Source organism: Drosophila arizonae, chromosome 3 (genome assembly GCF_054131065.1).
Source record: "Drosophila arizonae isolate 15081-1271.41 chromosome 3, UAZ_ARI_1.0, whole genome shotgun sequence".
NCBI lineage: Eukaryota > Metazoa > Arthropoda > Insecta > Diptera > Drosophilidae > Drosophila > Drosophila arizonae.
In genome coordinates, this window is record NC_142923.1 from 15,129,508 (window position 1) to 15,152,876 (window position 23,369).

At 43.5% G+C, this 23,369-nt stretch overlaps 4 protein-coding genes across 17 annotated transcripts in view; 3 read left to right on the forward strand and 1 right to left on the reverse strand.

Annotated features, from left to right (window-relative positions):
- Positions 1-2,922: 2,922 nt before the first annotated feature.
- On the forward strand, positions 2,923-10,731 carry LOC108610370 (uncharacterized). Its single transcript, XM_018002433.2, has 2 exons — positions 2,923-3,110; positions 9,778-10,731. Exon 2 carries the CDS (start codon positions 9,824-9,826, stop codon positions 10,481-10,483), a length of 660 nt encoding a protein of 219 aa, XP_017857922.1. The 5' UTR covers positions 2,923-3,110; positions 9,778-9,823; the 3' UTR covers positions 10,484-10,731.
- Positions 10,732-11,064: 333 nt separating this feature from the next.
- Positions 11,065-23,369, reverse strand: part of Ziz (dedicator of cytokinesis protein Ziz) — a 33,175-nt gene continuing 20,870 nt past the window's right edge. For 2 of the 13 annotated variants that reach the window (XM_018002406.2, XM_018002398.2), the window contains 9 exons: positions 21,859-23,322; positions 21,460-21,795; positions 19,783-21,255; positions 18,114-19,715; positions 17,907-18,053; positions 14,712-14,922; positions 14,356-14,644; positions 14,054-14,286; positions 11,065-13,559 (listed from right to left, as the gene is read on the reverse strand). In XM_018002406.2, coding sequence (XP_017857895.1) covers positions 13,537-13,559; positions 14,054-14,286; positions 14,356-14,644; positions 14,712-14,922; positions 17,907-18,053; positions 18,114-19,715; positions 19,783-21,255; positions 21,460-21,795; positions 21,859-23,322 — 5,778 coding nt within the window. In that variant the 3' untranslated portion in view covers positions 11,065-13,536. Of the gene's footprint in view, positions 13,560-13,701; positions 14,287-14,355; positions 14,645-14,711; positions 14,923-17,906; positions 18,054-18,113; positions 19,716-19,782; positions 21,259-21,459; positions 21,796-21,858; positions 23,323-23,369 lie in introns of those variants that run through there. The other 11 variants (XM_018002405.2, XM_018002397.2, XM_018002408.2 and 8 more) reach the window with 7 other exon arrangements.
- Positions 11,206-12,691, forward strand: LOC108610364 (uncharacterized). The gene is made up of 3 exons (XM_018002424.2): positions 11,206-12,158; positions 12,217-12,352; positions 12,416-12,691. The coding sequence occupies exons 1-3, from the start codon at positions 11,206-11,208 to the stop codon at positions 12,446-12,448; spliced, it is 1,122 nt and encodes a 373-aa protein (XP_017857913.1). The 3' UTR covers positions 12,449-12,691.
- Positions 15,295-17,748, forward strand: LOC108610359 (uncharacterized). Of its 2 annotated transcripts, none has more exons than XM_018002414.2 (3): positions 15,295-17,056; positions 17,113-17,266; positions 17,337-17,748. In XM_018002414.2, exons 1-3 carry the CDS (start codon positions 15,522-15,524, stop codon positions 17,400-17,402), a joined length of 1,755 nt encoding a protein of 584 aa, XP_017857903.2. In that variant the 5' UTR covers positions 15,295-15,521; the 3' UTR covers positions 17,403-17,748. The 2 variants fall into 2 exon arrangements, with proteins under 2 accessions (XP_017857903.2, XP_017857904.2); XM_018002415.2 differs by having other exon boundaries at positions 17,116-17,266.

Genomic DNA, 23,369 nt, shown 5'->3' on the forward strand with positions numbered 1-23,369 from the left:
ATATGCTGTCATTTGATCAGCTCACAATAAATTGATACTCCAGGGTCAGAGTTAAGTTATATTTAGACTATACTCGTATCTCAGCGGTGCTATCTCTAAGACTTAAACCAATTAGAAACCCAAGGCTGCTCGAAATTTTCAAATATTTCCAACAAAAAAAATTAAGTATTTTGTTATACATTTGCTTTTGGCAGCTCAGGCAAATAATAATTAGTACTATGAAAAAAAAATATACATATATATCTATATCATAATAAAGGCGCGCTGAAGGCTCTTCACACAGAGCATTTGCTATTTTTGGTTTGTTTGATTAGTTTCATTGGCGGACTCGGCTCTATAAACATTTCCTTGAAAAATGCTGAATTCTATTTTTGTAAACTTCATTTTTTATATATATTATCTTTTTATTTTTGATTTGATTCAGGGCCAGTGGAAAATGTTTGGATAAACTTGAGCTAGGCAGCAATTAAATTATTTTACCGTTTCGAAATGTACGTACTTAATGGCAGATGATAATGGTTTGGGTTTTGGTTTTGGTTTCTGTTTCAGTTACAGAATCTTCGAGTCAGTCACTGGGTTATGGCTAAGAGGTTGGCACAGCCACAGCCACAGCCACAGTCACATCTGCATAGAGACAAGTTAATTAGCTCTCTCAAGAGCCGCAAACACCACAGACCAAGTTAATTATGGGGCCATATAACAACAATTTGTTGTTATTGTAATTTATCATTGTTTACGCTTTGTGCGCGCACTTCTTGAAGATTCTGCCGCTAAACGAACGGCCTTGCGGCGCGCTAGAGGTGGGAGGAAGAGAGATTAAATGAGGTGGGGTAATATATCAGCGCCCAAAAACACGCGTAATGCCAATTAAATGACAACACATTTCTTTGACAATGCCCAATTTTCAAATGTTACATAAACCGAACACAAACAGCAATGAGCCAAAGAGCAAAAGGCAATTAAAAACTTTTCGTATTTAATGATGAGAGATGTCAAATGGCTGATTAAGCGCCAGCCAGGCGCACTGTGGGCTGCACGAGAGAAAAGTGAAAAGCGGCCTACACACTGAGCGACATAAGTACAGAAACATAAGCAACAAATATATATATATGTATATATATATTTGTATATACATATATAAAGATTTACTTGATACCATGCTGCTGTGCGCGTGAGGCCTCGAGCCGTTGGCTTCATGGTAAGCCGCTTTAATATCAGCCAACTTTGCTGGCTCTCAATTCGAAATTGCCTTCATTGCCAGCATTGCCTGGCGGGGGTCATTTGGTGGGCCCCAAATCCAATTGCAGTCATAGCCGTGGAATGGGGCGCTTGGCATCTTTTATCTTCTTTGTCCAGCGCTGAGTTTGCAAGTCAGCGTGTTGCGGCACTTGACGTCGCACCGACACACTTCAAGTTCAAGTTCAGGCTGCGTCACTCATTAAGTCAATCGACCGACTGCAATTTGGCAATGTTCACACTTAATGGATTCACACATCTGCCAGATGGGCTGCTCTGGCACCAGCTCCAGCTCCAGCTCCAGCTGCATAAATCACTTGAACAAATGCGCTCAAAGTCAAGCTGCCTGCACAGCAGCAGTTTATGATTTCGATTTTGATTGCCACTTCAAGCGACATTATGAGTTGCAATTAAAATTAATTTACTCAACGACCTTCGCTCGCTTCGCCTCAAATGCATTTGAAGCGCATCTTCACCTGGCTGTCAGAGTACGTGTGCTTGTGCGTGTGCGTGTGAGGATGCGCTTTTGCCTTGTCGTGAACTTGAATTCAAAATTGAAATCGAAATTGAAAGTTGATCTTCACTTAATTCGATATTGCAGTTGCAATGAGCTAAGCATAAAACACCTGCTGACAGCACATAAACATGCAAAATTCATTCAAGCAAACCCATTAGCACAGCATTAATCAAAATACCATTTGTTTAGGCGCTACTACGCAAATATATGCTACAATTAAGTTAAAGCAGACACAATAAATACTTAACTATTTTTGATATTTCTTTTTATTAGTATTTGTTGCCTTTATTTTTGGTTTCTCATATTTTTCTCCAACTTGTGGCTAATGATGAGCATATTTAGCCGGAAGCAATAGCGCTTCATTGATTTTACTGACATTATTGACACAGTTTTGTACCCCCCTGCAGCTCACTCACCTCGGCTCGCATTACATAAGTGAAATGTAAATAAAAATGCTGATAAATTACGAGGGTTATTATTATTATTTTTTTGTATGCCGCCAAGGGGCATAACAAAGGAGAAGCAAAATAAATAAATAATATATATATACATATAAGTAATTCGATAATCATTTGTTCAAACAAAACGCGTAACGGCATCAAATATTTTGCATTTATTTCATTCAAATAGATTATCATTCGTATTTCTCACTAATAGATAATTTTGCCAAGCCACAGGCAACAAAAGACTCAGGCAACAAACTTGTTTCGAGGAGCTGCTTGCCTGCATACATGTTGCACGAGCCGCCGCTTGCCAATTGCAGCTCAAACCTAACACAGTGACACACTTATACGAGTGTGCATGTGTGTGTGTGAGAGAGTGTGAAGTGTAATTTATTGTCGATTTGCTGGGCCATAACTCAATTAACAATGAGATGACCAACTGGAGTTCGAGTGGAAATTGCGATTGCTTGACTCACTTGGACTATTCATGTTCGACCATAGGCATATACTGCCAGACTCACTCACACATACACACAGAGAGATGCGTCAAGCGCGGTTTGAGCCATGTTCGAACGGCAACCGCAGCGCTGTCGTCGTTGGCTTTGGCTTGCCGTGCACCTTATTTTCGTTTTGTTTTTCATTTTTTCATTTTTGCTTTTGTTGTTTTTGTTTTTGTTTTGTTTTGTTTGGTTTTTTGTTTTGGGGACAAGCTATAAACCGTGGCAAGATCGTCGTTGCGTTCAGTTGGTAAAAGTGAAGCGTTGCGTGCGGTTGTCTCTCTCCACACTCTAATAAAACAATTACAAGTACATCAGACATATTTCATTCTCGCTCAACTGGCAGGCGCCGCTGATTCGTTTGTGTTGCTAGCATCGTAAATATATATAGTGTATATATATATACACGTCCACAAGGTGAATATCTGCGCAGATCCTGGCAGGACAATGCTATGAAAAACTGTTTATATGTGAATCGCTTTGATTTTGTGTAGTGGATTTTAATGTGCGAATTTTTGGTTAAATTAGTTGATAACAAATGAGTTCAGAGATACGAAACCGTTTGCATTTTGGTGTGTAATTGAAATTGATCAGAAATTAATTGGTCATATAGATTAAAAGTTTGTTATTTATTTATGAAATATTCATGAAATATTAATTTTATCTCAGTGAAGATCAAGTTTCTATTCAATGACTAATTCAATGAGAACTTTTAAGTTTAAATTTACAAAAACTAGTTATTATATTAATATCGTAGAGAAGTTCGAATTTGGATTAGAATTTAATTTATTACTGAAAATATGAGACTGAAGTGGATTTTATGCAAAAAAGTGTTAGGTAATTACCATTTATTAGCAACTTTCATATACATAGGATTCTTGTCTTATGTTATAAAAAGAACTAGATGAATAGAAATTGGAACATAAGGCAAATCATGCGACTCTTTATGAAAAATCATAAAGACCATATAAAATATAATAAATTATATATTTTATATCATACTTATAGCTTATGCCAATATTAATTTGGGAATGAGATGTAAGATCAAATAAATATAATAGAAGAGCAAATGTGCTTATCAATTCAAATCCAAAAATATAAAAGATATAGGGTCGAGAAAGCGAAATAATATAATATAATAATTTATATTAATAATAATAATTTAAATTAATTATTATTATTTATTTTTATACCCTATACCCTTTGTCAAATTTTGTTTAAATTCCTTTATCTTCACACATGCTTTTACCTAAACTAAGAAACATTTAATTTTTATTCTTAAACCCTTCTCGAGGTCTTATTTTACAGCTGCAAGATAAATCGAGCGTTGCACTTATTTAGATACGTGGGGCTCCATATTTGCTGAGCTCTTTATCTGACAGCAATTAACCTGCCCTAGTTTGGCTTAAAACGCTGCTGCTGCTCGAGAACGGCCCACACCCATACACACACGCAGACACGTGCAGCCCCTATGCATGAGTGTGTGTGTGTGTGAGTTGCTACCAAATTACATGCATTGAAGCAGAAGATTGTGCAATATGTTTTGTATTTGGCCGCCTCGGTGCAAATGAGCGGAAAATCTAATTTTCCAGCCTCATGCAAATTTTGTTTTATTTTCGTTTTTTTTTTTTCCTTCGTTTTATTAGTTTTTGCAATATGCGAAAATGTCAAGCTGCGGTCATGGGAGCTAACTGCTGCTGGCTTCTGACTGCTGGCGACTGCTACTGCAGCTTGGAGGTCGTTAAACATAAAACATAAAATAAATTCATGATGCTTTATGGCGTTCAGGCGACAAACAGATAACAGTTCAAAACTCACTCAGCAAATACCCACAAAAATATATATACTTAGCATTCTTTTGTTGTTGCTGGTGTTGTATTGCAAATTGCACAGCTGATGAGCAAGTTTTGGGCATCGTGACCATATAATGCAGCGAATCTCAAAAGAAGACAACGAAATTCCAGTGAAGAAATCGCAAGTCACGTCGCCAACGACTCGTAACAGCCAACTGCAATTTCAAGGCTGCTGCCGAATTGACAACAAATAATTTATTTTTGATACAGCCGCGAAAGTCGCTGCCAAACAATTGCAATTGATCTGCACAAACACACACACACACACACACACACACACACAGACGCCCAGAGGAAAGTTGCCCAAAGTCAACTCGGGAACTGTGACAAATGTGCTATGGCCCTGTGCAGAGATGCTGACAAATTGCATTTAACGATTCGGCTTGAATTTGAAGTGCAAAAGGCAGCCACGATCATTAACTGCCGCCAGTCATCGTGCTGCGCAGCCACGCTTCAAAGTACCTTTCTCTAGGCCTGGCTCAGACAGTTGCTCCCACAAAAAAGAAAAACATTTATTCAATTCATTAGCGTTGCGTCAAAGATCTGTCGTGGGCTGCTCAAAAAGATTTGCGTCCAGAAGCGTCTTCAGCTCATTGCTTTGTAGAGATGTAGACATTTAAAAAAATTTTTTTTTTTCATTTTTATGTCATGACCAAAAACTGAAAATATTTTCACTATCATTTAGTGGCATTGTTATTGTTATTTATTTAGGCTTTTTTTTTTGCCAATTGCAAACCTGAAGCTGTGCCCGCTGAGCAGTAAAAGTAACGCACCTTGCTTAACCAACCTGACAGCTCCTTTGCTGGCTGTTGTCTTTCGTCTGTTGGCCATTTCATCTGCCCCACTGTCCCACACTGCTGTAGCGCTGTAACGCTGTCCAGCTGTCTGTCTTGTCTGGGACGAGCACAAACTTGCTCAGTTTCGAGCAACTGGCAACTGGCAACTGGCTGACTTTCTTCCACAGTCTGTCCAGTTTTTCTACATATTATTTGCGCGACTTTGTTTACCAGAAAGCCTCTCACACCCCTACCACATATCTCTTCTCGCATACCTCGCACCTGGTACCTGGTACCTGTCCAGTTGAGGCAATTAAAAGCCACAGCCAGCGCATCCGCATGCAACTTTCTTAACAGTTTACGGCGCATCCTGCTTGGCGCATAGCCCTTTCAGACTCAACAGCACTGAGGCATTCTAGTTCACAGCATTTGACCCACCATTCGACCCACCGGCACGGCCGTCGTCGTCGTCATATGACAAATATTGCAACATAACTAAAATACGTTCTCTTCACATGCTTCTAATTGACGTGAACCACAACAACAACAACAACAACAACAGCAGCTAGCAAACATACTTAACAAGATACACAAAGGCTTGGAGCAGACCTACTTTAAGCCAAGAGACGCCCCAACTGGTTGTCGACAGTTACTATAGTTAGTTGTGCTAGTTGTTGCTGTTGTTGCTGTTGTTTTCCAGTTGCCAGTTGTTTGTGGTTAGCAAATCCGTCTTCTTTATAATTGTTGTCATCGGTGCATCATGCTCAAAACTACACAAAACTTGTCTCACCTCTACCTCTGTGTTCTACATACGAGCACGATACTAGCCAAACAAACGCATAGACCCACTCTGCCAGATAGTCAACAGATTTCTCTCCCAGCTCAAATGAGATGAACGATCTGATTTAACATTGATTTCTAATTAATAAAACAGCTTTCATTGCACTGATGCAGCAGCCACTGATAGATCTTAGGCAATAGATTTGTAATTTTTTAATTAAGTTTTTCTAGTCACAGATTCTTTGACAAAATGTATTATTTCATTTATTTATTTTTTACAACTTTTTCTATTTTTTTTTTTTTTTTAATTTTCATTACTTTTGTTTTATTTTTATTTTTAATTTTCATTACTTTCTGCAATTTTGAATATATTTTATATTCTAGACATTATTTTTGTATATTTTATATATTTAAAAAATAAGTAAAAATAAGAATCCAGTTTTTGTAGCTTAAATTTTTTTAATTTTGGGCAAATATGAGATGACATGATGATGTCTATGTCTGATAGTTTGATTGAGTGATCAGTTGGCTCACTGACTGATTGGCAGACTGATTGACTGTTTTGTGAATATCGCGCAGGTTTCTGATAAATGGGACTACGCCAAAGATGACCTGGCACTTAATCAAAAATTGCTGTCAAATTTTGTTCGTCAAAATTGTGAATGATTGCTAGCTTAAGTTTCACTGATTCCATTGAAAATAAATATATGTCTGAGTTTTCCAAATTGCTCAACATAACTGAGATACCTAGTTGCAAAATATGACCAGCCATCAGTTAAGTAGTAAAATTACAAATATATTTATATAAATGTATATAAATATTTTCTTCTTTTATAAAGTGTATAATTATATACATTAAAAAATTATATACTTTTTAATATACAATGAAATTTATTTATTTATATATTAAATTATATTTTTTCGATTATAAAATAAATAACCATAGCCTTAACACTTCCTAATCAAATTTTCTCAACCATGAAAATAATTAATTATTTTTTGTCGAATTATCTGAAAACATAAATGAAATAAGATGTAAACATGGTTTTTAGATATACGCTGAAAACTCAATTAATTCAAAATATTTGCAGTCGTCTCACACACTCAACTAAATTTGATTAGTCTTCCACAATTTGGCAGCCAAATTAGCCAACTGGTTCAATAAAATTTCGTAGCAATTTATAAAGCAGTCAATGAATGCTTTAGAAGTCGTGATGCACAAATAAAAAATTGCATTCGATGCAATGCAAAAAAGGAAATACTTTAAATTACACAAGTGTGAAAACCAGTTTCGATTAGATGGTATTAAAGACGCCAATGCAAAAAGTGCATAAGCTGAAGATTAATTGTCGCATAGATATAAATATATATGTTTATTTATATATATGTATATGGTAGAGTTAGGCTTCAGCTGTGAGGCAATGGCAGAGGGAATGCAGCTGCATGGACAGGCCAAATGTTATGGGAAGATGTCAAGATGGCAACGCATGGAATGGCATAACTAAACACATACACACACACACACACACGCTGCAAACACAACGCATATTGGAATGTTGCACAGATGTTCACGTTAATAGTAAAAAATTTAAAAAATATTAGGCATTCAATTTGTTGTCTCTCAATTCATTTGGCAATCGAGCACGTTTTGAAGGTTGATTTGCCATTTATTTGAGCTGAAGCAGCTCCACACTTATTATTAGTCACATTTAAAGCCTAGGTGGGCGATCACATATGAAATGCCTTTCTCCAAAAAAAAAAAAAAAAAACAAAAAATGATCCACGCAATTAACAAGTGCCCGAAAAATAACCAAAAGCAACAGACGAAATACAAATTGAAATATTCAATCATTGCATAACAATTTATAAGCGGCTACAAATTTCAAAAACAATTCCAATTGGCCTCTTCAAACAGCCAAAAAAAAAAAAATAAATAAAAGAAGAGACAGCCCTCAATTGTATTCGAATTTGGTTTTGGATTTTGAGCTTTTTTTTTTTGTACTTTTCATTGTCTTTCGTCTTACCCACGACAATTAGCCCAGCCAAGACGTGTGCAATGCACATAGGAAGCGCAAATGAGGCAACGGAAATTTGAATTACAAAATTTACAAGCCGTGAAAATGATGAAAAAAAAAATAAATAAATATATATATATATATATATATATTGAAAGAAAAAAGTTGCAGACAATTGTGCGTGGCACAAAATGTAAAAAGCAAAAAATACTACGAAAAAATCAAAGCTAAACAAAACGAAACGAAACCAAAGTCGTTAGCTCTGTTATCAGACGGAAGAGTCAAGTTGGACAGCTGAATATTCAGCCAACTGTGTGTTATATATGGCCCAACAGCTACAGCAATAACAACAACAGCAACAACAACAGCAACTACAGCACTGCAACTTTCTCCATTAAAGCCAAGAAAAAATAAAGTCTTACTTGGTATGCAAACCCAGACGGTGTCAGAGCTAGAAAACTGTCGGGCATGGCATGTGCCCCGCCTGAGAGCGTTGGCACTCTGCCCAGTTCTCTTGTTGTTTAGTGTAAGAGGTCTGCTGTTGTGTGTTATATTGGGCCAGGTCAGTTTTTATGAGTGGAACTACAGTTGGAATTGGGCGAAGGTCAAGAGTTTACGCGGGAACGGACTGAAGTTTGTTCAAATTGAAGCTAAAGTTGGCCAGAGACAAGACTTGAATGTTTGTAGAAGAGTGGGTCTTGAACAGTATTTCTTTTAATTGTCTTTTATATGCATGTATAATGAAACAGTTCAGCAATGAGCTGTCAAATTTCCTATTCCTTTTCTTATGCATTTAGCTTGCATTAAGTCTAAAACAGATGAGCTAAAAATACTCCTGTCTCAACTATGCAACTATGTAATATTCAAGTTCGAACTGGTATTTCACAGTCTCCCATCAATGTAAATCCAAGGTCAATTTATATAGCTCCTACCTATTAGCATAGCTTTAGCATGGCTCATACACCTCTTTTCCAATTTATTTGCCTAACAAATGTTTAAAAAACTGCTTAAGCCGGATCTAATTGTAATAAACATATTTATATAAGACCATTGACTCATGCAAGTGTGATGAGTCTTAAAGGTGGCGCAGCTGTCATCAATAGACCATAAAATTTGCATACAATTTTGCCTGAGTAAAGCCATAACTTATAATAGATAAAAGCATAAAACAATCAACTAATTTGCATGCACAGTTATTAAACAAATCGACAGAGGATCAGCTGTTGTTGTCAAGCAGAATTTTTGCGATTGATTATAAAATTCTTTTGATTACGAAATAGGGCTGACTGCACTGCAAGGCCGTTACAAAATGGAATGGAAAAAACTACTCAATTAGGCGAATTGAACAAATTGAACAATTGTCAGCGACAAATTCCATATAGAAAGCCAAACAAAACACACAGTCAAAATCGCTCAAAATCGGTTCGATTCCTATTGAGTGGATCGGTCTGGTATTTCCAATCACTGATTTCGCATAAAAAGATGTCGACTCATCCAAGCGGAAATGGAAATGGGTTGGGCACCATTTTGGGCGTTGGGTCACTCGGCAAATACTCAGAAAAGTACATGAAAATGGGAACCTGAAAATAAATCCAAAATCTAAACTGAAAACAGTTTCAATTCGCGCCTAATCGAAATAACTTTGTTTACTTGTTTGCAGCTTTACTTCTCCCGTCGATTAACAGCCGAGCCAAGCCTACTGCGAAATGTTTGTGCTGCGCACGTTGCTGCTGGTGGCAGTGAGCGCCACTGTGGCGCTGGCCCAGCGTCGTCTGGCGCTGCCCGATCCGCGCAGCTGCGCCAATCGTGTGCGACATGCCACCTATCGCGATGCCCGAGGCGTCTCGCACTCATACTTCTTCAGCTGGGAGCATGCGCCGACGCGCAGCCTGGAGGTGGACTGGCTGGATGCGCGCAACATTTGCCGGCGGCACTGCATGGACGCCGTTTCGCTCGAGACGCCCCAGGAGAATGACTTTGTGAAGCAGCGCATTGCGCGCGGCAATGTGCGCTACATCTGGACCTCGGGCAGAAAGTGCAACTTCGCTGGCTGCGACAGGCCCGATCTGCAGCCGCCCAATGAGAACGGCTGGTTCTGGTCCGGCTCGGGCGCCAAGATTGGCCCCACCTCGCAGCGCAACACCGGCGACTGGTCGTCAACGGGTGGCTACAATCAGCCACAGCCGGACAATCGTGAGGCGGCCCAGGGCAACGACGAGAGCTGCCTGTCCATTCTGAACAACTTCTACAACGATGGCATCAAGTGGCACGATGTCGCCTGCCATCACATCAAGCCCTTCGTCTGCGAGGACTCCGACGAGCTGCTCAACTTTGTGCGCTCCCGAAATCCCAATGTGCGTTTGTAATTCTAAAATGTAAAACTTAAATTAAGCCTACAAGGAAACAAAACAAAAAGAGAAAACATATTTATGTAGCATTAAACGGAGCATTGATTGATTGATTGATCGAATACTCTTCCAGCGCTTTTGGCCAATTCCGTTCTCATTTTTTTGAATAACATTTCCGTGTTGATTCGCGCATGAAAAACAAAATTGTTAAATAATTTTAAAAACAAATTGTTAATAAATATACAAATTGAAGCTGATAACAAAAAGTTAACTGGAGTTTTCATTAAAGAGAGTGGAGGAGATTTCTCATATTAATTATGAAGAGAATTTCAAATTTTTAATTAAATAATATTTAGCTACCATATGAAGCATATCAAATTAGCTGCCTACAAATAGCTATAAACAGTTAGATCAAAGCGAAACGCTTGCAGTTGCTTGAGCATCTGACACATAGATGGCGCCACAATAGCGGCGATGCGTCGTCATGCTCGTATACAGCTGGGACAAATGAAAATAAGCTTCCGGACTTTTTAGTAGCACTAGGATGCCATAGTTTTTAAATCGAACAGTTGACATGGGAGCTGCCAAATTGCCGAGCATTTGAATCACATCTATAGTTTCTTAACACTCATACAGTTTTACACATTAAAGTATAAATAATAAATTATTAGATTAGTTACTACCTACTGTCCATATTATAACTGACCACACCAATTTGGGGATACGTTTCGGACATAGTGATGCAGCCTAATAAAATGGGTAGTAAAAGCGAAACAAAACAGGACATCATTAGCAAGTCCAATCCAAATCACTATGAGTCCGATGGTGAGGGCGAATCGTCACTGAATCCTTACGCTCTGGAGTTTATACCTTCGTATCTGAAGTGTGGTAAGAACGATAATAGCAAGCGTTCGAGTGGGCAAAAGACAAAAACTGAGGCAACCTCAACCACCACGCTGGTGCAGCGTGAAGTAGTCGGCGATGCATCCTATTTGCAGGCCCAGAGGCAGCTGTTCGAGCTGCTCCACCAGATGGGCGACAAGTTCATGCCCCTCAAGGCGATCAACGTGAGCCTGGCAGCCGATGGGCAAGGCATCAATGTTCAGTTCAAGGCCGATATTTCCGGCGTCACCGGCAAGCAGATGCTCGACGAGAATCTCTGCCAGGATGCTGCCCTACATTTGGATGTGAGCGACTGCTCCCTAATACCACGAAGACTGCCCAATGTGCTGGCCGCCAATTTTATGGCGCGCATGGGCGATGTCCTTAACGATAAGATGGAATGGAACGAAGATTCCATGGGATCAGGCCGTCCTACAATTGCTCTACAGCCAATCGATGAGAAGTACTTGGATTTGAAGTCATCGATGAGTAGCAAACATTCGATCGAGAGCAAATTATCCGTGGAGAGCAAACGCAAGTCCAGCTCCAGTGCCACTATCAGAGACACCAATGTCGTGCAACAGCTGGTGGGCAGTACAACATCCAAGGAATCAATGCTAAAAAACGCCAAGCAGCAGCTGCCGGAACCAGTGCCAATCAATGGTACTCTTCCCACGTTCGATAAACCATCTATCGCCAGCAAGGCGCACGTGAGTGCTCCATCTGGAAACTGGAAAAACATTAAGATGTCCAGTTCCAAGGCTGAGACACGTGCAAAAACCATGCATGCCAAGCAGGAGCCCAAGTTTGAGTACGTAATCCAATTATATATCAATTGAATCAGGCGTATATAAAATATCTATTTTCAGGAAAAAATCGAATAAAGGCATACATACACCTCGACAAAGTTTAGGGCAAATCATCAAAAAAGGTTTGACTAGTGGCCAGAAGTTCGTGCCGCGAAGCACGCATACATCCCTAATGCGCCAAACACAGGTGCAAAAGGTAATCGCCGTGAATGTGTAATAATTTCATAAATAGATTATATATTCTCACGATCATTTGCAGCGCTTGAGTCTCATGAAAGCGACCGACAATTAGAATCTGATTAAAATTAACTATATTGATGCAATATATGTATATATATGCAGATAATTACGGGAGACATATGGAACTAAGGGACCAGTAAATTAATTCTTTTAATTTTACAGAACAGTCTGACTTCAGATCAGGACTTATAGTTCGTAAGCTAATGATTTGTCGTATGTAAAAGAAACATTATTTAATTACCCAACACTGGTTAAAGCCAAGCAAGTAAAAAAAAAAATAAAATTTCAAAAATTATTGCACATTTCTTTTGATGTTTAACAAATATTTTATTTAGTACTCGATTTCACTAGAAAATGCATGTAAATATATATTGTATATTCATGTTGTTTAAATACTTTGGTAAGTTCTGTTTATGCTTCTGGAACTTAGGTCTAGGTTTACAAATATGTATATTATTTGTTCTGGTAGAGCTGCTTAGCTAACGCATAGTATTGTAAAATAAATTTGAAATTTATTATATATTCAAGCTAAATATTTTGATTTCCAATTAATATAGATTATTTGTTTCACAGTTCTGCAGCTCTTAGTAGATTTAGTTAGGTCTGTTTACTATAATTGCATTATCAAACAATTTTTAAGTCGAAGACACAGCAGAGTTATACTAATAAAGGATATCATTGAGTTTAATAAACAGGAAGTACGTTTAGGTATTTAAATATTTTCATTTTCTGCAGGCATGCATCACACTGGAAATAATTGTATATGGTTGTAAAAAGAAGCTATAAATACAAATTATATATAAATAATAAACTAAAATCAATAGAACAAAATTTACAATCGTTAAAACATTCTTAGATGTATGTACAATATGTATTTACTTAAAATTTAATAACAATTCATCGAATTTTATGAACTTAACAATTTTGCTTTCTCTTTCGAGTGTACTGGAGCTTGGTCAACTGGTCGAAAAATTAGTCACAATTTCGTTTGTCTGTGTGAGTGGATGTGTGCGTGTCGATATATATAAATATATATGTCGTTTATATAGAAATATATGCGTATATTGTATATGTAGATCATTATTCTATATAGATGTTTGTGTGGGATATATATATGGTATTTGCTGGTTTGCATGGGCTTTAATAAACGGCAAAACCAAAACCTAAAACAGAAAGTAAAATTGAATTAAATGCATGAATTGGCTGACGATTCGATAGGGTTCAAGCAATTAGTACAGGTTAGGTTAGATGTTTGCTTGTTTCTTTTTTTGTTTTAGTAATTCATTTGTTTACGGTTAGTTTGCGTTATTTTTTTTTTTTTTTTTTAGTAATGACTACCTGGACGTTAGTGGTATGGATGCGTGCGTTTAGCATTGTTAGATGAGACACAAACCAGGGGACGGGGCGCATTGCTAGGTTTACCTGCCACAACAACAACGATAACGACAACATCAAACATCAAACATCAAAGGTCAAAGGTGAAAGATCAAACATCATTACAAAAGGAACACCCAATAGAGTTTAATGCTACAAATTACGCTTCTACGTTGCTTTGTTAAAACCGTTTTTAGTAGCTGTGCGTATAAGTGTGTATTGGTATTGGTATTGTTTGGTTTTTTGTTGGTATTTTGTTTTTGTTTTTGAACTTAAGCTGTACTTGAGTTATGTGAGGCCCCACTGATCGCATTGAATAAAGCCATGCTATTGCGCTGGGCGGCTGCGTCGGCATCGTCGCTAAGCGGCTGGAATGACTCGTCTTGGAGTAACTCACTGAGCGCTTGACACAGCTTCTCATAGTTCTCCTTCAGCACATGGTGGTACTCCTTCTGATCGGCACTGATCATTCGTTCGTTCACGCAGAGCGCCTTGTGGCAGACGCCAATAAAGTCCCTGCAGTTCGAAAAGAATTTAAGATTAATCAAGCATATTCTCAGTATTCAGTAAACAGTTGGTCTCTACCGGAATACGTCCTTCAGGTCCTCAACGCGATCCAGCGAAAAGTTGTTGATCACCTTGGCGTCCAGAAAGGCGTGTGCATAGGCCAGGGGACCCGCATTCACAGTAACTGCCACGCTGCCCTGCAGGCGCAGCTGCAGCTTCTTAACATCGGCCGGCGGCAGAATGATCTCCTCCAGCTCTGAAACCTTTGACTGCATCTCATCGATGGCCACCTCAATGGGGCTCAGCTCGATGATCTCACGTGATTTGACGGGTATGCGCTTGAGCACATACGGAAACGAATATCGGGCTGCAGACATATACGGATACATATAATACATCACTCAATCACAACAGAATGCATAGCTTTAACCTACTCTTAATGACCGTCTTGCGCTTCCATTGCTCCTCCACGCTGCCGCGTGCTGCGCCAGATTTGGTGAAGGGCGTTTCATACATGAATGTGTCCACATCGTGATTCTGCTCGAACTCGTTCAGGCGCTGATCGAGCTCGTCTTTGGTGAAGAACGGTATGACATGGGTGACCTGTATGTAGGCTAGTTTGGGATCCAATTCGTCAACCTTTACCTGCAAGCGAACAGAACGTAACGATTCACATAAAAGGCAATAAGAGCCTGAGAGAAGCAACTGAAGTGGCTATGTGAAATTGAGGCATAGATGGCGCTAGTAAAAAAAGCTTAATGCCTTTCTAAGGTGAGCTTCGAAGCATTAACGATAGGTGGAGCGAATTCTCGTGATTAAGACGTTAATAATAAAATATTTTAAATTGATAATGAATTATATTGTTTTCCTAACTTCTCGTCTATGCTAAACTATTTATATGTCTGCTTTAGCACCTATAATGCAATAGCAAAAACTATAAAGAAAAAGGGTATTTTGGAAAAAAATTAAAACGAATATACATACATATATGTATGTCGATCACAGTTGCTTGGAATATCTGAGGCATGGGCTTGCATATCACAGCAACATTTGTGTTTCGGCTTACAACAGCTTTACAATATATTCAATCATTTCAAATGTATATCACTAAAATACCCATGTTATAACTAAATAGCACCGTACAAATAGCAAATTGTTTGTATACCCACAGAGTGCACTAGTACCAAATTTCAATTATAGTTAACAATTTAGAATAGCGATCAGCCAATTAGTTAGCGGTTAACATGGACATTGGCAATGAGATGCACCAACAGTTCATCAAGGACTTCATCCAGTCGCTGCAGGCGGGCAGTGAGGACAGCAACTGCTGCATGAAGAGCAACAGTCGAAGCCTGAGCGAGTCATCGCTCAATCCCAACGCGGCTGAGTTTGTGCCATCCTACATGAAGAGCAGCGATGCTGAGGAGGAGGAGGCGGAACCCCAATATCAACGAGAGGAGACAAAGGCATCCGCCAGCTCGTCCACCACACTTGTGAACAATGTGCCGGACGGCGATGGTCCGCACATGACCAAAGACGAGACGCTGGCTCGCATTCAACGTCAGCTATTCAACTTGATGAACCAACTGGGTAACCCAAACATGCCACTGCTACAGATCCAGTTCAGTCTGGTCGCCAATGGCCAGGGCATCAATGTTCAATTCTTGGCCCCGGAGAGCAGCAAACGGCAGTTGCTCGACAAACAACTTTGCCAAACTGCCTCCCTTCGCCTGGAAGTGAACGAGAATGGATCACTATCGAATCGACCTGGATATAACTTAGCCAGACAGTTCCTGGACCGCATGGGCGATGCATTGAACGAGAAGAGCAAGGCAAAGGCGCCAGTCATATGTCCCAAGTGCACGGCTCTTCCCAAAAAACGCAGCTTCACTGAGATGGAAATCGATCGGCAAATCGAGGATATCAAAGCATTTGAGAAGCTCATAAATGAAGATGCCGGCACCCGCTATCAGGAGGCATTCAAACAGCTGTGCCAGAAACTCGGACTCGAAACTCGCAACGGAGATGAACCGATGGAAATTGATCCCGTACCAGTCGCTATTCCACTGGCAATCAGCGAGATCAAGAGCGACCCCACAGATAACACTGAGACACATTTTCATGAGGATGATCTGTCGAGCTACGAGTGGGATCCGTTCATGCCAGAGTTTACGACCATGAAGGTTTACAGGTACTCGACTCCCGATGGCGCTGACGCGCGTGCCAAGGCCAACAAGCAGCATCCGGCTGCGGGGCAGAAGTCGCTGAAAGAGGAACACGAGCAGAAAACGTCAGCCCCACCGAAAACCATTTGCCCAACTCCGAACAATGCGTCCACAGTCTATCCCAAACTGTACAAGGTCAACAACCATGTCAAATGGAGCAGTTCGCCTGGAGTTCGTAAGGCTACCACCCACAAGGACAAGGACAAGGACAAAGAGAGCAAGATTCAGCGATGGCGCTTCAGTTCACCAGCAGTCGTGACTTCCGGCAGTGGCACCTCAGCAGCAGCAGCAGTAACAACAGCAACACATGCAACAACAACAGCAACACATGCAGCAGCAACAACAACTGCTGCAACAGGATTGGCGGCCAAGAAGACAATCGAACGAGTGCATCAAAATGGCAGTCGCATTAAACGCTCCTACCAATTCTCCGTCCAGCCCAAAACTGGCCAAAGCATCGTATCTAATGCGGCGAGCAAGACAACCGCGAATTGCAAGCTGGAGTCACGTCCACAGCTCGCCACGTCCAAGCAGCAGCCAGACCATGTCCATGTGTAAGTAGTCTACATTAGAGGGGAAAGACTGTCTCTGATTGGACTTCCTCTTCCAGTAGTAGTAATAAACTGAGCAAAGCAGCTACCTTGAGCCGCACAGGCGGCGTAGGACAGGCGCAGGGCACTAAGCACAGTACGGCAACAGCTCAACGAATTGTGGCGCCACGCAGCACCCATGCCTCCCAGATGCGGCAGTCAGAGGTGAAGCGCGTAAGTTGGCCTTGACAATCGAAAAGAGAAATATTTTAAATCACATTCGCCCTAATTCCACCTCTTGCAGCGCCTAAATCTAATGCGGGGCGACAACGACACCGATGTCCAGTTCAACGAGTACTTGTTCAAATGAGCTAGTTCCCCGATTCGTTTTATGATTGTGTTGTTCATAACAGCATCTGTCCAATTGTATAGCAGTCTACTTCTTTTTAAATGAGTTGTCAATCAGCAGAAGCAGCTTGATTGTTATCGTATAGTTAGTTTGTTAGCCCGGTCGAAACAATTCTACCTATATCCATGAATAACTATCTATATATATATATATATTTTATACTTAGCTGAGCTTAAGCTGCAAATTATATAAGATTGTTAAGCACTCAATATAGAGGCAGTGATTATGTTGTTATATATATATTTGTTTTAGCAAACATCACAATAAAAATTTGTATTCCTGTAAGCACAATAAGTGTGTGCAAATATTTCAAGCTGCTTTTCAATTTCACTTGCTCGTTATAAAATATTATATATGTATGTATTCTACTGATCAAATCATTCCTACCCAGTTATCTATGCTATAAATGAGCTCTCAAGAATTCTCCTCATCATAAATAACAAGTTGATTTCTTTTCGAACTTACCGGCGAGGAATCCATTATGAGCTTGACTACGTCGGCGCCGAACTTTTCCTTATACTGCTTGGCCAAGCGTTCAGAAATTTCGCTAAGTGATGTCAGCTTTGGTTCCTTGTAGACGAACTCGATGGCATGATCCTCCTCGAAGTACATCTGAAATATAAATAAATATATCAGCTCCAGGAAGTTTGGATTCACAAAAGATCAACTCACCATGCCATAGAAGACCACTCGATAAAAGCGGCCGAGCATGCGTTTGCCGGACCGATTCACCTCGACTATTTTATTGTAGGCCTGGGTGAGATGCTCATAGCTCTGGGCCAGCTCAATAAAGTTGCGTGCGCGCTCGTAGATGGGCAGGATGAGTTTGTAAAGTTCGCCGAGGCACTCGAAGCGCTCGGCACGATCTAGGAAGTCGGCGCATTGCTTCAGCTGTTCCAGCAGCATTTGTTCAGTGTACTGCGAGTCCTGGGCGCCGGCATCCAGCTTGAGGCCCTGCTCATCCAGCGGAATGTTGCGTGATATCTTGCCAAAGGCCGTCGAGGACCAGCTGAGGGTGCAGCCGCCGCGTAGTCGCAGATATTCGCACATTAGCGCCGCAATATGCAGATGACAGCAGGCGGCCTCCGAGAGATTGCCGTTCTGCTCGTGATTGCGGGCCATGGTCACCAGCCAGGTGTGCCGCAGCTCTGGCGTCGAGGCATACGAGTTGGCCAGCGAGTACTGCAGTTCGAGCAGGCGTTCCGGGTCCATGTGATGCGCCTGCATCTGCGCCGTGGCCATCAGCACTGTGCGCACGCGTCGCGTCAGATCCTTGACCTCTAGGGGAAAGCCGGTGCCCTTCATGGCCTTGTCACTGTTGGCGTAGCTGTTGATGATGGACAGGCTCTCCTGGAAGCGCGCATTGTTCAGCCCAATCACATTGCCAATCATCTGCGACACCGAGATGATGACCTGCAGATGGACGCGGGTGAGCGCCTTGCGGCCGCTGAACTCAAAGTTGCTGCGCATCAGCAGATAGAGAACGGCGCAGGACTCCTGGCGTATGTGCACCAGCCGGCTGTCGCAGGCCTTCAGCAGCTCATAGACCATCTGGCCACAGAGCATTGCATTGCCCTTGAACAAGGCCATCGAATAGTTGTTGATGAAGGCGCGCAGCGCGGCAAACAGATGCTTGGACAGGCGCTCCGACTGGCCCAGCTGCAGGAAGCGCAGATAGACGCGCGCCAGCTTGGGCAGCACCAGACTGTCTGCGAGTAGCTGGCGGAATTGCAGAACGTAGAGACCGAGGCAGTCCAGTATGATCATGCCCACCTCCGTGGCCAGGTTTGATTCGTACAGCGCTTGCTGCGATCTAGCGCACAAATCCATGTCCTCGAGCAGATGCTCACGCGTCTGGGTGAGGGTGCCAGTGCTGGGCTCTGCGCTGCCGTTCTCCACCACAGGCGGCGTGCTGCGAGCGGGTAGAGTATTTGCTTTAGCCGGCCTCTGCACTCGAGCCTCGCTGGCCATCACAATGTTCTTCTTGCCCACGTAGCGGAATTGCAGTAGGCACAAGTCCAAAATGGACAGGAACTGCAGTGTCTCCGTCTCGTTGCAGCTCTGCCACCAGGCGACCATTTGATCCTGCGACAAATGCTTCACAATAAACAGAAATCCGAGCAGCAAATCTTTGCTCTCCGCCGCACTGAACTTGTCGCAGCGTGCGAGAATCTGGGCATGGGTCACGCTCACGGATCGATTGTGACCGTTACGCATGGCCACGTCCATTTCGCCATTGGTGTAAGCGCCGATCGTTGTGGTGTCCTGTGAGTGCTAGGGCAAAGGAGATTTAATTATTTAATTTAAATAGACAATTGAATATATTTTCTAATTAGCTTACGCCTGAATCGGAGTTCGAGTTGAGCGACAAATTGGAGATGCCGTTGCCAATCGCCGAGCCCGCAATGGCGGCCAGATAGTTGTGGTCCTTGATGTGCATCGAGGTGCGACAGGGACTGGCATGGTCAGCGTGGGGCGTGAGACGATTCTTGGAACGTGGCGTGGAAGTTAGCGAGCCGAAGGTCGAGGAGTCTTTGCTGAATACATAGCTGCTGGAGCAACTGAGCCGTTTCGTATACGACGCCGAGTCCGCATAGACATGGCCGTTGGGCGTGCTGGCGCCCGACTCGGACAAATCATCGATGCGCTGCAGATTGTCCATGACAATTCCCAGCCAGGGCACATACAGCAGAGCAATGCGGCTCAGCTGGCCGCGCTGCTGGTAGCGCGCATCCAGCTCGTGCTTGGCCAGCAGATCCCTGAACACGGACAGCGCATGGCGTCGCACGTGGCCCACTTCGTTGAGGCTGCTCTTCAGCTCCTGCAGCAGCAGCCCGGAGAGAAAATGCTGGCGGCAGAACTGTTCCGAGAGCGTGTAATGCTGCAGCAGTTCGGGTGGTCGATTCTTCGGATTCAGCACGAACGGCAGATTGAGCGGCACGTAGTGCTCGTGCTGGCAGATCTCCTGCAGGAAGTTGAACTTATACTCGTGCAGCACGCGCGGATTGCCAGGCGAGAACTGTTCCATGTAGAAGCGAATCAGCTTGAACACAAAGCCGCGATCCATGTAGCTGAGGCACTGCCGGACAAACCGTGCCAGCGAACGATTCAGCAGCTGGGTCTCCTCGCCGAGATCATCGTAGCGGGTTGTTATATATGGTATCAGCGCCTTGACCAGCTGCTCCACCCGATCCGCATACTCCTTGGGAAAGCGTTCGTTGCGAAGCATGCGAATGCGACCCGTGGCCAGCAGGTGCTGCGCCATGCTCTTCACAATCAGATCGAAGAAGATCGAGGAGTAGCGCATAAACTTGTTCACGATCAGAAAGTCCGTGTTGTTGGGATTGAGCAGGTAGGGCAGATGGCGGCACAGCTCGCCGTGCACGGTGCGCGATCGAGCTGTCTGCTGACTGTAGTAGGGCGCATGGAACACATACTTCACGTACGAAGCGAGCAGCTCCGTACGCTTGGCCTCATCGCTGATCTGGTGTATGACGTTCGTTAGCAGACGTATCACATTCAGGCCGATCTCCTCGGACTGCGTGTGCACCAGCAGCGTGAACAGCTCGTTGAGGAGCGTGGGCAGAAAGTTGATCAGGGAGCGCATGTCGATGGCGTGCGCCGCTTTGAGAATCTTGCAGGTCTCCGTCTCGGCGGGCAGGGCTCCAGTCTTGCCGCCCTCCAGCAGACGCTCGCAGTGGGCAAAAAAGTTGTGCAAATGCTGATCGGATGTCAGCACCGTGGAGTCCAGACGTAGGCCAACGCTGAATAGCGCTCGCTGATTGTCGATCCACTGAATGTCCGGACCGCAGTTCTGCTGAGAAATTGAAAGGGTTTGTAGTCGGCCGTAGGGTGGGGTAGTAGTTACGGATGCAGTGCATGAAGAGAATGTGCGGAAAAGAAAATACAGAGAGCGGGTTTTTGGTTAGGCAAGCACGGAATGGATGTGGATCAAAAACACAAAACACGATGTATGAGTCAATGATCGATGCAAGCAGCGACGACAGCAACAACTTACCCCTTTACCCCAGCCCAGCGGCTGTATGGAGAGATAGCCAACGGGCAACGTGGCTGCCACGGGCAGCAGCTGCTCCTCCAGACAGATGCGATTCTTCTGCAGCAGCGGCAACCAGGCATAGCCAATGGGCGTCTCAAATGCTGCGTGCGCATCGCGTTTCTTGCTCAGGTTACAGGAGACGTGATAGAACGAGAAGAGCAAATGATGCTCCGGAAAGAGGCCCAGCGGCAGACGCAGCTTGATCTCCTCATACCACGTGGGCGTCACATTGTGATGCAGCACAGGGCAGGCGATCTGCGAGACCAACAGTTCCTGGCCAGGTCGGCCATAGATGCACTGTGAGCAAAGAGAAAATACAGAAATTAGTTTATACATTTGATTCAACACTGGATTTCCTACCGTTAGAGGTTTACTGTACTCGCCATCGCCATCTCTCAGCTCGACGACGACTGTGATGTTGCGAGCGCGTGAAAAGAGTTTTTGACTATCGAACTGAAGGCTCAGGGGATACACATAGAGATGGTTACAGAAACTGGTATAGGGATGCGCATCACGCTCGGTTTGGCTCTGAAACTCGGCGAGTTCCAGAGTGAGCGGCTGCTTGGCGGAGGCACTGAAGGTGGACAAGGGCGCCAGGGACTTGGTCAAGCCGCAGGGCGTCGTTTGATCCAGCAACTGCACCTGCAGGCGCATATAGCCCGGTATGACGTTCAGCTTGCTGAATTTCTCCGGCTTGCGGTAGTCGGCCAGCAGCTTAAGCAGCTCCTCATCGCGCAGCTTGGGCAGCTCCTGTCGATAGATGGTGCTGAACTCGCATATGCAGTTGGAGTCCACGTCCAGCTCATGGCTGTAGGCCTTAAAGAGCGGCCGGGCGGCCCAGGCGAAAGGCTGGCGATAGTGTCCGATGTGCTGGGCGCAGCTCTTGGCCGTCTTGTGCACCTTTTGGCCAAGCTTGGGATCACGTGCGGCCTTCATATATGGCTCGGCCGCCTGGGCAATGCTGCACTGCAGCACCTTCTCAATGCGCAGCACCAGATAGATATCCGCATGCGGTGCGCTGACCGACAGCATGCACTGGCGCAGCTGATGGAATTGCTGGCGAGGACAGCGCAGCAGCTCGGATGAGACGCTGTCGAACAGCGAATGTGGAGCCTGGGAAGCATTGCGCTCGTCGTTCTCCACACGCCTGGGGATGCCACAGTCCGCCACGGAGGCTGGCACTGGGGTGTTGGGCAGCATCTGGGCCGCACTGGGCTCGTTTATGTTGAAGTAGAAGTTCTCACTGAGCTTACGTCCGGCCTTGGCGTCATAAAGCGCCAAGCTGGTTATGTACGGCTCCACCTGGCACAGCTGTTCGCCCGCAGCACCATCCGCCATATCCACTGACTGACATTGCAGGCGAAAGCGCAGGCATTGACAGCTGAGTAGGACGCGTGTGCCAAAGTGATCGCGATACTGCTCCACATTATCGTTGCCCACGGCCTTGGCGTTGCTCTGGTAGCAGGCGAAGAGACGGCGACGTTGCTCGCGACGCGCCTGCGCTATAGAGTGATCCGTCTCGCGTCCATACTTCATCAGCTGCGGATGCAGCGACTGATCCAGGCCCTTGAGTGTGCCAAAAGTGGCTGGTTCCGTGGCCGGCGGTTGCAGCTGTGGCGTGGGCGTGGCATTGGCATTGCCATTGGCAGGCTGGCGTTCTAGCGAGGCGTTGCGCTTCTCCTCCTGCGCCTTGTTCTGTGCCAGCACTGAGGATAGCTTGGACAGCCAATCCTTAAAGTCCTGCTCGTTCTCGGCGGCCAAGGTGAACGACTTGTGTCCAGTTGTCATGCGCAGCTCAAAGCAAAAGCGACCACGTTTAGGATTCTGTGCAAGAGAGAATCGCAATTAGAATAGGATAGATTGGAGATAAT

Coding starts and splice junctions, on each gene's coding strand:
- LOC108610370 (XM_018002433.2), top strand. CDS start 9,824: ATGTTTGTGCTGCGCACGTTGCTGCTGGTGGCAGTGAGCGCCACTGTG.
- LOC108610359 (XM_018002414.2), top strand. CDS start 15,522: ATGGACATTGGCAATGAGATGCACCAACAGTTCATCAAGGACTTCATC. Junction 17,057..17,112: donor CAGCCAGACCATGTCCATGT/GTAAGTAGTCTA, acceptor TTCCTCTTCCAG/TAGTAGTAATAAACTGAGCA. Junction 17,267..17,336: donor GGCAGTCAGAGGTGAAGCGC/GTAAGTTGGCCT, acceptor CACCTCTTGCAG/CGCCTAAATCTAATGCGGGG.
- LOC108610364 (XM_018002424.2), top strand. CDS start 11,206: ATGCAGCCTAATAAAATGGGTAGTAAAAGCGAAACAAAACAGGACATC. Junction 12,159..12,216: donor AAGCAGGAGCCCAAGTTTGA/GTACGTAATCCA, acceptor ATCTATTTTCAG/GAAAAAATCGAATAAAGGCA. Junction 12,353..12,415: donor GCCAAACACAGGTGCAAAAG/GTAATCGCCGTG, acceptor GATCATTTGCAG/CGCTTGAGTCTCATGAAAGC.